The 18,580-nt window shown below is 50.4% G+C and overlaps 1 protein-coding gene across 1 annotated transcript in view; it reads right to left on the bottom strand.

Moving 5' to 3' along the window:
• CADM1 (cell adhesion molecule 1) overlaps positions 1–18,580 on the bottom strand; it is a gene marked incomplete at its 5' end in the record, with an annotated part of 349,313 nt that overhangs the window by 29,003 nt on the left and 301,730 nt on the right. The window contains 3 exons of the mRNA XM_005856899.1: positions 3,980–4,060; positions 8,364–8,536; positions 11,518–11,617. Coding sequence (XP_005856961.1) covers positions 3,980–4,060; positions 8,364–8,536; positions 11,518–11,617 — 354 coding nt within the window. The remainder of the gene's footprint in view (positions 1–3,979; positions 4,061–8,363; positions 8,537–11,517; positions 11,618–18,580) is intronic.

Here is an 18,580-nt window from a genome sequence, read left to right as displayed (position 1 = left end):
AGATGCTCCGCAGGACGTGCCGAGTCACTTCCTCTACTGATGCCAGACCCACCGCACACAGGTCGGCTCGTGCACTGGACCGGCAGCTGAAGTAGCCACGGGAACCTGAGGGCAGGACTCACTGCCCCACGGAAACGGGCTTTCAGTTCTCAGATGCCAATCAGAGAAACCTTGCCATTTTCTTTTCCAAGAAACAAAAAATCCTAATTGGCTATGTACTTAAAAAAGGAGAAAACCTCACTTAGAAATGACCTACTTCGTTGCTACGAAGGGAGTGTTCAATGTGCTTCTGAATTTGGCCCCATAGCTACTCATTTCTTATTCTGGGGTGATTCAGTGTTTAATGTGGGGGGTCGCATGCGGCGACCTGCAGGTCGAAGCCCTGACGCGGCCAGTGCAGACAGCGCAGTGCGCACAGGCCTCGGGGCGCACATCCCCCCCCAGCCCCCAGCCTGAGGGAAAGTGTGACCACACTGGCAGGCAAAGCGGTCACCAGCGTAGAGCGGGACTTCTATGTGGGCCTCACACAAAATGTCAACCGCCTTCAAAAAGTTCAAAACGAAACAAAACGCGCCCGACCCCCAGCGAGGCCCCTCGGGCTGGTTTCCGGGAGGGACCTGTGAGGGCTTCCTACCGGCCAGGCCGTGTCTGTGTCCACAGGACTCCGGGACCACGCCAGGCACACAGGTGGCTCCTCCACATGAGAGCACAGACCCACCCGAATGAAACCACAACCTGGGGTGACTTTTCAATATTGCCTGCCAATAGCAATGGTCGGAACAGAGATAGATGTGAGGACATCAACCCCCCACGAAGGACATCAAGACACCAGAGAGCCTCACAGAGGGTGCTCGAGGCTCTGCGCGCCTCCCTCTGGTCTGTGCCTGGGTGTGCGTCTGCTTTTTCATTGGGAAAGAGATTCTTATGCCATTAAGGCCGTATAGGCTTGGGAAGCCAAATACTCCTCAGCTCCAGAGCCTGCACAGATGCCCACGGAGGAGGCTGCCTGCCAGGCAGGAGACCCCCCAGGCCAGGGAGGACAGGGACTCTGCTCCTCCCACCTGCGCGCCTGTGGCTCCCGGGGCCACCTGCAGAGGGCGTTTGCAGCGCTCTCTCAGCATCTCCAGGGGGAAGCTCTGGCTGTTCTGAGGGCGGGGCGACAGGGAACTCCAGGACAGCCTGCCTCCCTAATGGGACAACCTGGGTGTCCTGGTTACAGAGGATGAAAGGCAGCAATGGAATACTTCCTTTCAGAGACACCAGAAATCAACTCTGACCTATGGAGTTTACAAACGTTTTTCTGTCGAATTTGTACGTTTTCTCATAATGAAGCTCTGACCTGGGAGTCGGGTGCAGTTACCGCATTTGACTGGGAGGAAAAACAAAACAGACGGCTGAGGGCTTCTTTACGTTCAGGCTTATGTCACTGTCACTGGATCTAGCTGTTGAGGCTGTTAAGGCTAATGGTGGCTGTAACGTACCAAGCAGTGCAGGAGAGAAGAGTGGACATGAACTTGGCTACCCATTTGGCAAGGCTCAGTTTGGACAATTTGTAGGAACTGACCCAAGTCCGGGGGACAGCCTGGACTTTATTCAATGGGACGCAGAAGCATTCAGCTCATCACCTTTAATCTGTTTGGAGAACGGAGCCAATGTTAAATTCCACGGGTGTACTTTCTGGGCAAGATAAATAGATACAAAGCGGCTTGTTAAGACACAGCAAGCCTGTAAGATCACAGCCGTTAAGGCAGCTGATTCTCCAGTGTTGTTTTAGTGGCAATTTTTGTCGACCTGCTCATGGGAGTGCAGGTGAGGCTCTGGGAATTCATGACCACGAGTGCATTGTGTGTGCAGAGGGGCCAGCAGCTGACACCAGGAGCCACAGTGCGCCCGGGAGATCACCTAGCACAACCTTGAATGAGAGGCCGAGAGCAGAGAGAGCGACGCTGGAACAGGCCCTATCATAGGCACCTTCAATGTGGGCAGAACACAGCACTCTTGTTTTTAAAGTGTCCCTTCAACACGGTCTGCCGCATGAGCGTGAACTGACAGCAGCGGAGTACGAGCAGCGGGGGTGGGAGTGAAGAGTCGGGGCTGGGGACCAAGCGCCTCTCCGGCCACTGAGACTGACTGTGGAGAGGGGTCAGGGAGTGGGAGGACAGGTCTTAACAAAAGAAAAAGCCTAAGCCGAAGACAGGCCAGCTCAAAGGGAGTGTGCCCCGCTGAGAGAATGTAGAGCTGCACGGCGAGGCAGGCTCGGCCACCCTGAAGGGTGCGCCTGCTGGTTCCCCAGCCCCCGCCCCCACCCCAGGGAGCTACTGAGCCGGCTGTGGGCAAGTCTACAGGATGGACGGACCGCTGCAGGGCTCCCTGAACGGGCACGGGCTCCCTGTGCGGGACCTGAGAACCGGCGATGAAACTGACGACACCCACAGGGCAGCTCCCAGGGGCGGTGGAAACCCGGGGACACGAGCGCAGCCTACGAGGGGCACCCTGGACAAGAGGTGAGAGGTCATAAAGGCAGTGGCCTGGTGTGGAGGGTGACGGCTGCTCCGGGAATGGGAGCTGGGGAGGAGCCCCTCACTGCACTCCTCAGGGACCCAGGAGGGGAGGCACCCAGCCACACCGACAAGCCGAGCTCATGAGCTCAGAGGAGCTGGGAAACACGGAACAGAAATCCGCACAGACAGAACTTCAAAGCGGCTCGACAGAACTGAGCTCAGAGCGACACAGCACCAGTGGATGGACTTTCAGAAGGTCCTAAGTGAAGGCACTGCTGCTTTCATCAAGAACACTCAGACATCCTCACTAGCGGCTTAGAGCTCTCTGCGCCACTGAAGGTGGAGGAAACCGTTTCGATGAGCCTCCCTTTCAGGAATACTTTGACTTTTCCATATCCACCTCACGGACTCGGGTGAGAACTGAAGTGTCTGCAGAAAGCCACCGTGCAGGGTGCGCCACAGCTGGGCGGCGAAGAGCATTCGCGGAAGGATGGGGAGGGGAATCCTCCGTGATTTTAGGAAGGTCCAGTGCTACGATTGTTTACGGGGGCACAGGGCCAGAGACCCGCAGTCTCATCAGGCAACAGAATGAAACAGAAAGTCATCTTTCAGAGTTTTTCTCATAGAAAGAATTATGTGTTTCTGTGCAGTGGCAAAGGCCTTACCTAAGGAATCCCGCGTGTCTGGTGGACACGGCACCTAGCCCTTCCTACCCTGGTGGACAGAGGCCTCCAAGGCTCCCAGATGGGCGCCATCGAGCCGTGTGAGAGCTGCTGGGGCCCGAGAAGGGGGTGGACGGCGGGCTCCTGCCTCAGTGACAGTCAGAATGGGAGACTGTGAATCTCACTTAGAACAGGAGCTTCAAAGGGTGCAGAGAAAAAGCCGTCACAGCAGCCACAGCGGCTCCACCCTCCACATTTCTCCGGGGGCAGCCAGGGTGCCCAGCACAGCAAAGGCAGCGACTCCCTCCGATCTCTTGTCACCACCCAGGCGACCCGAACGGGCAGCATGATCAGCAGGCAGTCTCGGGAAGGAAGGATGGCGGCGCGTTGGGAACATGGCCACACGGGCATGTTAAAGGGTGTGCGTTTTCATTCACGTGGATGAAGATGAAGTGGAGACAAGGAGAAGACGCAAGGCCAGACTACTTACCATTCAACAACCGTGGCTGAGCATCAGCCACCAGTATGTCCTCTAAGACCAGGCTGCCATTTCCCTAGCATTTGCTTAAATAGTGATGCTTAAAAAAAGAGTTCTCTTGTGGGTAAGCTGCAAGATAGCCGATCTGCTGTTAAATGCTTGAATGTTAAAGATTGTCTGAGGTCCTTAAGATTCAACCTAAGAACACAGTCTTTGAAGTTCCAAAGTGCAGGACCAATGAAATCCCGATGACTGAAAGGGGACTTGTATGCCTCGTTTTATACATACCAGAAAGACAACACCATGCAGGACATTTCCATGGTAATGACGTACCGTACCTGGGATGATGGTAAGGATGGTGGTGGTGGTGGTGGTGGTGGTGGTGGTTGTTGTGGGAGGAGGGATAGTTGTGGGGGGATCTGGATAAAAAAAAAAAAAGGAAAATCAAACCCACAATGCTGAACACAACAATGACCAGTAATGACAAAACAAAGGCATGAGGACACTGAGATGTTTGTTGGATGACTCCCCTTTAAAACCAAAAGTCTCCTCCAAAGATTTATGTCTTCTAATTATCCCAAAGCCATGGTTGGAAGAGCTAAGAAAAGAAGAGTGTTGTAATAATGACGTCGATGAAGATGAGGAAATGTGAAGTAGAGAAGGGAGGAAAAATAAAAACATAGGACCGCCCCCACCGGATCCAATTTCAAAGGTGAAGTTAAATCAGCTCCGCACTTAAGGGCATGATGGGTGTCGTTCACTTTATAATTCCACAGACGGGCGGGAGCAGGGACCCGGCTGTCTGCAGGCTCCTGCTTCCTTGCTCTTAGGAATGCTAACCCTCTCATTTCCATCCACGCAGCCCAGCAGGAGGCAAGACCGCTTCTGCCTCCGCATACCTCCACACGGAGAAGAGAGAATGCCACCACTAGGTATCAAGTTCCTTGAAAGTCAATAAAAGTTTACAACTTATCGATATTGATAAGTTAGTTGCCTTTGCTCATGTTAAGAGCTTGACCTAAGTGGACGACAAGGATGAAACCGAAGGAGCGTTTTCCACCTCGTGAACAAGAGGACTAGGTGTCAGTGAGGCCTGACCCTCAGAGCCAGGAATCCCAGGGGAAGCCTCTGTCAGACGCTGCGGTTTTGGGGAAAAGGGAAGGGCAAATATGAAAGAGAGAAATTCCAAGCCCAAATGATCAAACCGAATGTGTTAACTGTCAGCAAGACTTTGAACTAAGCCACCATTCCGCTGTAACAGAGCAGAAGATGACTTGAAGGCTTTTGATTTTAAATTTTATCTAAAGCACGTCAATTTTTTTCTCCCTGACACATCTGGTGTCCTTTAATCTCCAAGTGCGCTCTCAGATTGTCTAATTAATACATCAAACTTTAATTATATACTGCACCTTTACTGGGCTTCGCACAACTTCCTGAAAGTTGATGAAAACATGATCTTGGTTCTTGGTTGTAATGCCTGTTTAAAATTATTCCTACTATTGATTAATAATCCGAGGTTTTAACGTCCCTCACGGACTTCTCTCAGACATACACATATGTACTCATTTGACAGTGAAGAATCAACAGCAAGTTGTTCCGTTTTATGGGAGACATTATTTATTTAAGTTGAGGACACAAGCAGTTTAAGCTATTGTTAAAGCAGTCTCACATAAGACTAGAAGGAATCCACTAAAAACAAAAACAAAATCTCATTCTCCTCCAAGTAGAAACCATTAAATTGGTGATTTCAAAACTACTTTTTAAGAAGAACAGGCAGCGTGCTCAGTCTTGCTCCTGAGACACTTTCTCAGGGGCCACAGGTGTGACCTGGCAGCTCACCTGGACGCACTCCCCCCCCCCCCCACACACGTGTAGGTGCAGACAAGGCGCGCTGGCCCTGAGGCAGCACTGAAGACTTCCACTCCCTCCAGTCCCCAACTCCACTGCACCCAGAGAGGCGCCTGCTGCCCAGCAGTGGGCAGCTAATGTGCTGGTTCAATTATAATACTTATCATTGAATGGACACATCTGTACCTGGGGGCTTCCCCTGACACCCTAGACTGCTATTTCTGTACCTGTCTGTAAAAATATTGGCACAAATATGTGATGTCCACCAGTCAATCAAAGAGGACCTGCAGGTGATTTGAAAAAACGGTTATAAACAAGGACTGGGCCATCCTAATGAGGGCAGAGACTCAGGTCAACAGTTCTTTTCATTTTGTGGACAATCACACATCTTCAATTATTTTCCTCACTGCTGGGGAAATGCTGTCCTTCACATCTGGCTCAAGTGACCTAAATGAATTAGATTCTGCTAACAGGTAAAAAACTCAGTGCTCAGATCGTGTCCAGCATCAAGAGCAACATGAGCCACTAGTTAAAAAATGCAGAGTTGGAGCTAATGAGCTGGGTTTGACACACAGAAGCAACAGAACAAAACAAATTGGGGCTCAGGCACGAAGCAGCTAGATTCTCGAGGTACAGAAGTTACTTCCAGAGAATTAAACATTGTAAAGGCATGTTAACTCTTAGCTCATAAAGCACTTTGAAAGTTAATGTAGTAGCACAGTAAATCGGCTTTGAAAAGAAAATCTATTCACCATCTTCTCAAATTGCTAGAATATTTTATCAACAGACTAGCAACATCTCAGGTGAGTATTCTAGCCTGCTTTCCTAGGCCTGCGAGGGGCACAGCGGTAGGTAGGGAGGTGGTACAGTGCAGATCCCACAAGGCCCTCGTCAAGGACCAGCCCTATCCTGGTGGGGACATGTGTGAATGCCATGTGCTAACCTAACATGCAGGTCTCTATGTTTCTTGGCTTTCCCATAATGCACTCTGGCCCAGTGAGTTAATTCCAAAAGAGCAGTCTTATATCGGAGGGAATTTTTCTATTGGCCATCAGTGAGAATAAAAGGAACTGCAAACAAAGATACAAATGTCCCTGTGGACTTGGGAGTCAAAGGACCATGGCTCTGACTTAGTAACCTTGTGAACTTGGACAAGTTATGTGACCTTTCTAAGCCTCATTTTATCTTCTGTAAAATGGGATGAAGATAATGCTTACCTCCTGATGTGATTGTGGAGATCAGAGGTGATTATGCATGTAATACAGCCAGTCATCCTAGAGTGTGGAATAAATACTAGCCATGAGCTAGTACCCAAAATTATCCACATATCGCTGTCCACCAAACCCATAAAGTGTTTCTCATCTTGAGATGCAGGAGCAGCAAGTACAATAAATCAACATTGTTTTTCTAGGTGTTTGAGTCTTCTGAATCAAGGAAGCATATAATAGGCTGGTGGAACTCTGTCACTACTTCTTATAATCTGCACTTCTAAGGAGAGCTGAACCAAAGTCTAAACCTGGGTAACAGCAATGTGGGGACCGACTGAGGTTCACATCCTGACTCAGAGAGCAGAGGGGCGAGTTTGGAAGCAAGAGGGAGGCATGCACCTTCCAGCGCTGCCAGTGGCACATCGTGAATAGTTTGAGGGACGGGGATTGTCACCCAAAAGTAGGGCACCCACCTGGGAAAGTCATTTCCTTCACTCTGACCTCCTTAACTACCGGGGAGAAGGAATGCTATCGTGTGCAGATCACAGACAACAGGGGCAGTGAGCAAACACTGACCTTAGAAGTCTACTAAATAGGGGACGAGGAGTGGTCCTTTAATTTTGCATTATGCTAAGGACAAAAAGCTCAGGTATGGGCTATAGATTTTATTTTAATATCCACGTAGATATGGTGTAAAGCATTCTTCCATCTCATCAAAGAGAATGTGATTTCTATTTTCTTCACAAGGAAAGTGGCCAGGTTCTAAGTCTGCTGTAAATAAATATTTCACATGTCTGTTTGTGTATATGTGTATACTTGTACACTTACAGTGGGGTTATTTACACTGCTAACAAGAAGAAAGACATGCACTCACACCTCAGATATTTAGAAGACGCTGGCATTTTCCTGCCTATGGTTACTCATTCTGTGTCATGTCAGTTCATGGCTCTTTTTCCTGGTTTTAAACTAACCAAGAGACTGCCACGGAGCAGGAGAGACGCGGCTTGTCATCATCAGACTGGAGAGGCGCTGGTCCCTCAGCTAAGGGGGAACAGTCACCACACACAGAGCTGACGGGAAGATGTAAATGGGGAAAAGGTTTAAAATGCCCGGCACACGATGGGATGCTCACTAAAATGTGACTAGAGAACGAAATTCATTGTAACATACTTTAACAATCCTGTAAAAAGATATTAAGAAAGCAAACAAAATTTTTTAAAAATTGTGTCTAAAGCAGTATCTATAGGTGGTTAACGTAGCTACCAAGGACCTTCTGTTTTGTTTTGTTTCCCATTTATTTACTGCCTTGCAACACCTTTTTGTAATGTACCAGATTCATGCTGAAAATAGGGTAGTTTGCTCATCAAAGCAGGAGAAAGGTTAACCCAGGCACCACAGGAAAATACCAATGGGAATAAACTTTCTAAGCTGAAAAGCATGAATTGGTGCGGTTGGAGTTCTCACATCATCTCCATTCCAGGTGCCTGGGGACCCCGCAGCCTGGCACCACCCTCCCAGGGGAGATGCTGGGGTCTGCCCCAGGCCCTGCTTCTTGAAGGAAACAACTGGGTTATGGGTTTTCAACTTGACCAAAGACTTGGGGAGAGAACTACAAGTAGCAGCAACATGTACCGCGGCTAAGGGAGGAGAGCTGCATCTCACGTACCATATACATACAGCGTATAATCCGAGTGAGCTTTCCCCACGACGTTGGAGGCTTCGCAGCGGTACGTCCCGTTATCTGTTTTGTTCAGGTTATTGATGAACAGGTTGGGCCCGGACAGCACGGCGTGCTGGGGCATTTCATCATCCACTCGCACCCAGGTTACCTTGACGGGCCTGCGGAGAAGAGGGGGGGCAGGCGCGTTATCTCCCGCACCAGGTCTGCGCAGACTGCGCGCTCCCACATGGAATCACACGCAGGGCGACACAATTAAAGAGGACTTACCGCAGGTAGTTTAAGTTCACAGGATTACAGCTGTGAAGTCTCCAAAACATTTGTTTGGAATATAATTTTCTTTAAACGTTATCAGGTGTTGAAAAACTTTCAACACACCACGAGTGGGAGTCTCATGATTTCCAATTTATCTTCAACAAATCAGAAAATAACCAGCACACCCTATTAGTCTGCCCTGCTGTCTGGTTTCACACCAATTCAGACAGGACAGAGCTCACGCATTGTTATTCATCTCATTAACGAGGGGAAATTGCATCCCCGGCTAGCGACCCACGCATTAATCTGGGGGCGACTGGCACAAGGAGACACTTGCTTAGAAGACACTTGTGATATTGAAATGGATTTCAAGTTTCACAAAAAGGGATGGGCGTCCACATCTGAGGAGTGCTTGCTTTGTGCTCTGCTCTATCAGGATCACCTTTTCTCATTCTGGAAAGATGCCTTCACTTCCTCTGCCCTCCTCCAACCCAAGCGGCACTGCCTCGCTGCCCTCCGGCCACCTGGTCCTGTGCTCCCTGGTGGTGCCTCCTCTGCAGGCTCCGCTCGCCCTGTGTGCACCCGCAGGCCCACAGCTGGAGGCCTCAGGTCATCCCCACAGGCCTCCTCAGCCCCAGCGGCGAACTCTGCAGGGACCATGGTGCTTTAATGATTTAAGTACCACATTCGCATCCATCACGAAAAGGCCCATTTCACAAGATGCACCAGAGCCAAAATTGCACACACAAATTATCGTTCAAAAGTATCTTCACAACTATCGCTCCTTCAGGCGGCTCCTTCGACCTCTGAGGAAATCGCGGCCAGGATAGGATTGTGCCTCAGTGGGGCTGCAGGGAGAGTGGCGCCGACTCCAGTGCAGGGGAACATCCCTGTCCCAGCGCCACCTCCAGGGGCAGCGATGCCACAAAGGAGCTGCTGGGGGCGGAGACTCGGGCCGCCTGTCCAGCAGCATTCCAACCTCCAAAGGGGACCTGAAGTTACCATTTTCTTTAATGACACCTGCGCCCGCCGCCACAGCCCGTGGGTCATTTAAGAATCAGCACCACATGTGCTCCGTGCAGGCAGCGGCCAGCGGGCCCCCTGCAGTCAGACTGCGGCCCTGCGCCTGACAGCTGAGCCCACCAGTGGGGTGGGTGCTGAGCCCGTGCACAGCTCTAAGGGCAAGTCCAATGACCGCTGTATTGTGTGCGATTTCCAGAGAGAGCAAACAGGCCACGTGCAGGGCGGGTTAGCAGCCGCGATGCCAGCTTGCTCCTACTCGCGCCTGTTCCTGTGCGCGAGGCACAAACACCCTCTCTGGCATCAATGTCCCAAGGGAACCTGTCATTTACCGTCCCCGTGCCACATGCAATCAAATACCGTACCCCCTTCAGCAGAAGAAATAGATAAACAAAATATAGTTTAGCGAGCCATACACTGGAAATGCAGTTAATGTGGCTGAACATAGGTGTCCCAAGTAGCAAGAGGCCCGTGAGGATAATTTTCTCTCCTGGGGATTGTTTGGAGGCAGGTGAGCTGCTCACTAGGGCATAATTCAAGCAGTGTTCACAAGAGACGCTGAGTCTTCCAGTGTTCAGAGGAGAGGCCACTCCGCAGCTGGGCGTGTACACCCGCAACTCTGGACACCAGGAGACGAGCAAGACACTCCTACTTCCTAAGGTCGCCTTGCAATCCCCAGTGGCCAGGACAGGGAGCAGCCAGTCCTTGCCCTGGGAGAGGGACGCGCCCCTGGAGGGGTGGAGGGGAAGAGAGCCTCCTGCGGCCAGGCCCCTGGGCTCCCGACCCGGCCACGGGCCGGTGCTTAGCTGTCGTGGGAAAGCCCTTTCCAAAGCTTCTTGTTCAGAGGCTCTAAGTTCCTTACACGAAAACGGCGATAATGACGCTGGTCAGCAACAGTGAGAGGAAAAAAATCATGCCGGGGGGACAGCAGGGGGAGCTCAACGCCGTGTCTGTCGGGGACACTGGGAGTCTGAGTGCCACTCCCGGCACTGACCCGAGGTGCCCCTTTAGGGTTCTGTGGATTACTTTCCCCAAAGAAGCATTAACACCAATCTCCACTCTGCTGGAGCGTCCCCCCCTCCCCAACTGCACTGAGGACACCTGCAGCGGGTATTGCTGTGTCAGTGACGACACAGTTCCTCTACTTCGCCTTCATTCATCCATCAGGGGCAAGTAACTTCTTCACGCTGCAATGACACTGGAGTGTTTGTTGGTTCTTCTCACATACCTATATAGGGTGTCCCCCCAAAATGTATACACACACTTTGAATAATTATAAAGGCAGTGTTTATTACAATACATTTTGTTTTCAAAATTGAGCTATCAGCTGTTAAGGTGTATATACATTTTGGGGGGACACCCTGAATATATCTTGAGAAAAGTTCCTGAATCATTCCTTACTAACAAGAATATTTCCAGTAGTCACTTGTCTTTGCAGGAAAGAGAAGCAAAATTAAAGGTAGGGCAAATTCATTTGCCTCCAGCTGGCCCTAAACACAGCAGCTTAATTTCTGTCTAACAACTATCTTCCCAGCAGCAAAGACATGAACACAGAGGGAGTAGATGTATCATTAGATTGTGGGCACACTAACAATTTATTGGGATTATTTTTTGTATATGAGAGACAACAGTTCTGACAATCATGTTGCTGATTATAAAATAGAATTAGCTGAGATTTCAATCTTAGCTGGTATTTCATTTTTCTCCCTAAGGTCAACATTAAGAACCACCGATATTTAGTCCACTGAATATTCTTTTATTTCCTGAAGAATATTCCACCTTTCCAGCAGGAGAGAGTGACAGGCCAGTCTCTGTGTGGTGACGTGTCCTGCTGTGACCCCCGCCAACCATGGCCTTGAGAACTTACTGGGGTTTCCCGCTGACTTCACAGGTTAACTCAAGTGCGTCCCCTTCCCGGGTCAGGCCTTGTAGAGGGTAAGTCATCTGAATATGCACCCGAGGCTTATCTGTATGACAACAACACAAAGTACAATGTTTAGCAAATGGTATCGTCAGGCACAATCAGATGCAGCACTTGCTGCCACACGCCCCGGAGTACCAGCCCCCACCGTCCCCACCCTCTGCCTTCCCTAACTCCCTTCTAATTAGTTAGTAATCCTGGCATTTGCTCAAATTAAATTGACTAATAACGCTAAGGAGTGAACTACGAATAGATAAGAGATTCATAAGCCAACTGCGCCACATCAAATATTTCCTGTGAAAGACATTTTGTTACATTGAAGTTTATCTCCAGACTCACTCAAGCTAAAGGAAACTCATTTGCTTTCATGCTGAGGTGAAGCCACAGATATTTGTGGCGCTTGGAATGGATACATTTTATCATATGTCATATGTTACTATGCGACAATAAGCTGTGACACTGCATATTAATCAGTTTGCCTCTTCTATGCACAACTCCCGCGTTCTACTCAAACGGCTTTAAAGACGAGGAGATGGAGGTTCTGGTGGCTCTTACTGAAACTCTGTCTTCTCACATGTGAACATAAACAAGAAGGAAGGGCGCCGACCGTCTCCTGAGAGCCAGCCTGTCCTGGGGACCGAAACTGGTGGAGAAACAGCCCCGGTTTTGGGGATGAGAACACTGGTGCGGAGAACGAAGTAGAAATACACCTGAGAGAGTCCCACAAAATGCGTATTGGGAGAAATTTCTGATTCAAAACCATGTTTTCCAATAACAATCCAAGTGTTCAGGGAAGTACTTAGGTAGGTGATCCAGCTATTCTTATTTCCACTAGCTGCTTAAAAGCTGAGTTTGTGCCCCAGCTGGTTTGGCTCAGTGGATAGAGCATCGGCCTGCGGACTGAGGGTCCCAGGTTTGATTCTGGTCAAGGGCACATGTCTGGGTTTCCTGCTCAATCCCCAGTAGGGGGCGTACAGGAGGCAGCCGATCAATGATTCTCTCTCAGCATTGATGTTTCTCTCTCCCTCTCTGAAATCAATAAAAATATATTTAAAAACAAACAAACAAAAAACAAAAACAAAACTGAGTTTGTAAGCGTGTGAGAGCTGAATGAGGGAGGGGCAGGGACTAACTAGGGAGGGGAGAGAAGAGCTTGGAGTTAAATATCCAAGCAGATACATTTGCAAATAAAATAAAACCTAGATGAAACTGGAGTTTTATTTTTTGTCTATTCTGAACAAGCTATTAATCCCTAAATCAGTTTCTCACTTAATTCTGTGACTCTGTAAATGCATATTTTTGAAAATGTTCCCAAGAGTAATAAATGTGAGAGGGCAAGACATCAGTTGGCTGAAAGGCCAAAATAATTTCCATAACTCACCCTTGTCAGACAATCACAGACCTAAACAACAACCCTTTGGCCTTTACAAGCAGTGGCTGCTCATGAACATTCATCCTATGGAACCAGGAGGACACAGGGACCCGGGGCTCGGCCTGGCTCAGCCGGGACCCTGCTGGCCAGGCTGCACAGGTCTTCTCCAGGGGTGGCTGCTTTCCGGACGCACTGGAGGTCTTGCTTCCTATCAGAGATCTTTCTCTTACGGCTGAAAACCACGAGGCACGCAAGGCCTTTGCGGAGAGCCCCTGCCCCGCCCCCGCGCGCTGACACAGCGAGTGGGAAGAGCTTCCCAAGAAGCTGGGTCTCTGACAGGCTCACCGGCCTGAGGGCCAGCTGAGCTGCAGGTAACAAACGGCTCTATGCTTAGACCTGCTGGCGAAATGGCGAAGGTTTCCCGACGTGATGACTGTAGGAAGGGAATCAGTAAAGAAAGGCCGGGCACAGGACAGCAGGACGACCTTGACCGAGGACTGACTGCTGGTGGGCAAAGAGCTCCTCTGAGAGCTACAGGCTGTCCCGTAAGCTACATACAACCATGCCTGCTGGTTTTGGTGTATGACATACACCCAGAGAGGCTGGCTGGCGAAGGTTATGAAAAACAAACACAACAGCAACAACAATAGCAGAGACCACACGGGACCCGCTGCCTTACTGTTCATTCTGACACAGCATCAGTGACAGAGTCCCTGGTTGGGAGCCTCTGTCATTCTCACCCGTGAACCTTTCTGGGTGAGACTAAATGTAAAGCCCCAAACTCGGGCTGAAATGTAACGTCTGCTTACAGGTTAATCTCTGACTCACGGAAGGGCTACGTTTTCCATGCACTGCTGACTTCAGCCCAGCAATTAAGGGGAAGCAAAGGTTATGTTCAAGGCTTTTTTCCCCATGTGTAATTTACAAGCAATCAGAAAGGATATATTTTTCAGCATAGCCACTGAGGGTTCTACATGCTCAACTTCCATCCTATATAATAAAAGCCTAATATGCAAATTGTTTGACCGGGAGTTCGACCACTGGGAGTTTGACTGCTCACTATGACGTGTGCTGATCACCAGGGGGTGGCAAGGAACATGGTGGGCACTGGCAGCGGGTGACAGTGGAGGTACTGCCGGCCCTGATGAGAGTGGGACCGCAGTGGGATGGTGGAGCAGGTGAGTGGGTGGTGCCAGGCCAAGGCGGGTGCTAGTGGGAGCCTGAAGGTGACTAGCAGCGACGGTGGGGGCGGGGCTGTCGCCCGACTCCCAGGCACTGACGGATCTGGGTGGGGGGCCTGGCCCCCACAGATCGTCCTGCAGACAGGATGGTTGAGCAGGTAAGGGGGCGGCGCCGGGCCATGGCAGGGTGCCAGGCAGGGTTGCGAAGCTGGGGGCACTAGCTGGGGCTACAAGCCTGGGGGCGAGAGCTGGAGCCCGATCCCCGAAGGCCACCCCTAGGGACCCCACCTGTGCACGAATTGGTGCACCAGGCCTCTGGTTAATAATAAAGAGAGTGCTGAACATCTAATCCACTCTGCCTTTTCAGTACAACTGAGTTTGTTTTAGGTAAATGTTTCTTTGTGTTACTAACGGCTGCTTACCAGTTGTCAATTACTCACATAAATTAGGAAGAACAGGCTATAAGTTTGCCATATCTGGAATTTATGTTTAAAAATCATATACTAAGCCATAGGACAGGCACCTTCATTTTTGGTAACTGATTTTCCTAATTTACCCCTTAGGTTTCTGGAGACACACTACCATGTACTTATGGGTACAGCTGCCACAGTTACCTTAATAGCTAAGTGAAAAGGTACACATTAATCTTGCTGGTATCACACAGAAAAAATGTCTTCCTCTGTCACACATTCAGTACTTACAGGCATACGATCCGACCGCAGGCCAGCTGGGCTATCCTCACGCCCAGAAGGGACCAAACAGAGGTCTATGTGCCCAGATCCCTCCCTGAGTGAAGGAAACTCACAGACAAGGCCGGTTCCCTGTCCTTTTCACCGGGAGAGGAACTTCCGTATTCTCCACAGGCGACTGGAAACCCTGGGGTCCCACGGGCACCTCTAGAACTCAGGGAGCTAACAGTTCCCAGCAAGAGCCTGACAGCAGGATGACTGTCAATATCCTGAGCAGTCAGGTGGCTGACTGCATGGCCCAGGCTCATCAGTAATGTTTTAATTACGTTCATAAATCAAATGCTATAACCCACCGAATCTCTTCTGAAACAGAAGCAGACGCCAGGATTTCTTTTTAAGTAATGAGGTAAGGCCCAGTCCATTTTCTGGTGACCATTTTATGTATCGGCTGGTGGTGTCAGGCATAGGCCACAAGCCAGGTGACACCTTCTATCCAAGTGCAGTAACTGCCCAGGAATGTAATGCTCAGAGCGGCTCCATGTCACTGCAGAATGGAGCCGCTACGGAAGTGAGAAAAACAGGCCCACGCACTTTGGAACATCACAATTACAGAGATGGCATCACCAACAGCCAACCGATTGGGTCGAGGAATCTGAGGTTTTCATAATACAGCTGAATTTTTTACCCCGCCCCCCCATAAAAGACACTTAGCAAGACTGCCATAGCATCAACATCCCTTCATCAGTCAGCGGTGCATGGAGGGCTAAATACCGAGGCTTTAGGTCACACTACAGTAGCAGCCAATTAAAAAATAACGTTAGAAAGAGGCTCTGATTTGCTGAGGCTTCCTTTAAATGCACTCTGCTCTCCCTATGAAGGGAACGTGTGCATATATAAAAGGAAACTCTGAAAGAGGCGAGGATGGCTGCTGGCAGGTTACAGCTGATGTCACGCCAGCCTGGCCTTGCCGCACATCCTATGATCTTCTCAGAAGATGAACCTCAAAGCCCCAACCTGTATGTCACTCTCCTATGCAAATGACCAGTCTCCTCTCCAGACCAACACCAACGCATCCGGTCTTTATTTAAAAGGGTGCGATGCCACCATCCCACATCCTACCAGCAAGAAGAGCTGCGGCCAGGGGGAGGCCTCCCTCAGCCCAGCAGACCTATCACCCCCGGAACTACAGGCACCCCCTTCTCTCCCTGAGATTCTAAGTCAGGAATGTGGGCGTCAAACGTTCCCTGACGTGCTCACTGAGCCGGGCTCAAGGGCTTGTGTGCAAATCTGCTTCGGGCGGCACTGCGTTGGGGACTTGGGCTCTTCCTTAGCTTCCACCCAATATGCAGGGACACCAGTGAAGGTGGGGCTGGACGGCCGCGAAGCAAGTGCTCATTGCTTCTGGGCCCAGCAGGGAGAAGGAGCCCAGTGTGTCAAGAACCCAAGGGTCCCCCTGTCCCACAGCCTGGCTGGGGGAGGGTCCCCCTGCGGTACAGCCTGGCCAGATGCCACCATCCCACATCCTACCAGCAAGAAGAGCTGCGGCCAGGGGGAGGCCTCCCTCAGCCCAGCAGACCTATCACCCCCGGAACTACAGGCACCCCCTTCTCTCCCTGAGATTCTAAGTCAGGAACGTGGGCGTCACACGTTCCCTGACGTGCTCACTGAGCCGGGCTCAAGGGCTTGTGTGCAAATCTGCTTCGGGCGGCACTGCGTTGGGGACTCGGGCTCTTCCTTAGTTTCCACCCAATATGCAGGGACACCAGTGAAGGTGGGGCTCCACAGCCTGGCTGGGGGAGGGTCCCCCTGTGGTACAGCTTGGCTGGAGGAGGGTCCCACTGTCATACAGCCTGGCTGGGGGAGGGTCCCACTGTCGTACAGCCTGGCTTGTGCATTCAGGTGGGGATGCACGGACTGAAGAGTCTCTGTCAATCATGGAGGATTACTACAACTTGGAGTAGGTGACAATGCAAATATTAACCTGATATTTGGTGAGTTTTATGGGCTACTGGTGCTCAAAACAAGAATCAGCCCCTAAGATGGTGCCCAGACTGTTGGGAGAGGAGTCTGTCCTGAAGGAGGGCATCTCTAACAGAGGTGTGGGCAGTTAGAGAGCAGGTGTGGGTGGTTAGAGAGCAGCTGTGCGACTGGTTAGAGAGCAGCTGTGCGACTGGTTAGAGAGCAGCTGTGCGACTGGTTAGAGAGCAGCTGTGCGACTGGTTAGAGAGCAGCTGTGCGACTGGTTAGAGAGCAGCTGTGCGACTGGTTAGAGAGCAGCTGTGCGACTGGTTAGAGAGCAGCTGTGCGACTGGTTAGAGAGCAGCTGTGCGACTGGTTAGAGAGCAGCTGTGCGACTGGTTAGAGAGCAGCTGTGCGACTGGTTAGAGAGCAGCTGTGCGACTGGTTAGAGAGCAGCTGTGGGACTGGTTAGAGAACAGCTGTGGGACTGGTTAGAGAGCAGTGTGGGACTGGTTAGAGAGCAGGTATGGGTGGTTAGAGAGCAGTGTGGGACTGGTTAGTAGAACACCCTGCCAAAGGCTTGCATTCTCCTGTCAGACCTTCCTGAGTGGTTTTCACCGCCTTAACTTGTTTGCAAGGTGAGGGCCCTGCTGCCGCCTCTGCTCTGCTTGAGGAGGAGGGCTCCTGGGAGTGGCGGAGTCCCACCTGGTGACGGACAGGGAGTCCTCCATCTCAAGCAGCCGCATCACCACAGCAGAACGCAACTTCCTCTTGTTGCAACTTGCAAGTCGTTTAGTAGGTTCTGCAATTACTATTTATCCAACAGAATCAACCTGTATTCTGGGCTTTTGTGGTAGAAAGTTATGTTTCTGGTGCTTTTTAAATGGGGTGCACATTCACTCCCTTCAAGATTTGAGGTGAACACTGGGCAAGATGTTCTGCACAAGACCCTTAGCTCTATAGAAAGAAAAGTTTTCAGGTTTTTGTATCCATGGTGGCACACAGTAGGCATTCAATACATATTTGCCAAATGAATGAATGAATGAGAAAGTGGAGAAATGTTAGGATATGTGTTTCTATTCCTAGCTCTAATTAAAACAAACAAACCAAGCAACCAAACACACCACGAATCCTCTTAGTCCTGTTATCGGGTCAAATAGGCAACTGCAATTTCCGAGCTGATTTACGCTCAAGTCAGTCTGAATGGCCGCACAGAACTCAGCACTGTCCCACCCAGTTGGGAAAGGCTGTGAAAGAGAAGGTGCTATGATTTGATTGGCTGGAGCTGAAGCGGTGCCTGGTCTGGACCGCCCAGCTGGCCGTCTGCGATTGGCTGTGCTGAAGCTTCCTGTTGGTGGGGGTGCACCGCTTCAGCTGTGGGTTGGTAGGTGGCCACGGCACTGGCATAAAAGGCCCCTGCATTTAATTGCTTGACCAGCCCGTATCACAACATATACTGCATTTCTCTTTTGGAAGGTCAATCCAGCTCCCAAAATGTAAGGGCAGCTCAGGTTGATTTCTATTCTTCCACTTCGATGCTCATTAATTAGCGTTTCTGGTGCATCTTACGTTGGCATCTTCAGGGAAATCACAAAGGAGGCCATTTCACCGTTCTCTTCAGACTTTATGCCAGTTCACAATCATGTAACCTTTCACAGGATTAAAAACCTGACCTTGAGTTAAAAACCAGTAAGTGAAGAATACAAATTAACACTAACTTCCCTAGGTCCACTGTCCACAGGCACAGGGACGCCTCTCACAGACACACTGGGTGATGGGATGCCCACTGTCCACAGGCGCAGGGACGC

Source organism: Myotis brandtii, unplaced genomic scaffold (genome assembly GCF_000412655.1).
Source record: "Myotis brandtii unplaced genomic scaffold, ASM41265v1 scaffold105, whole genome shotgun sequence".
NCBI classification, from domain to species: Eukaryota; Metazoa; Chordata; class Mammalia; order Chiroptera; family Vespertilionidae; genus Myotis; species Myotis brandtii.
Note: the sequence above shows the minus strand (reverse complement) of the source record. Positions and strands in the feature narration are given on the sequence as shown.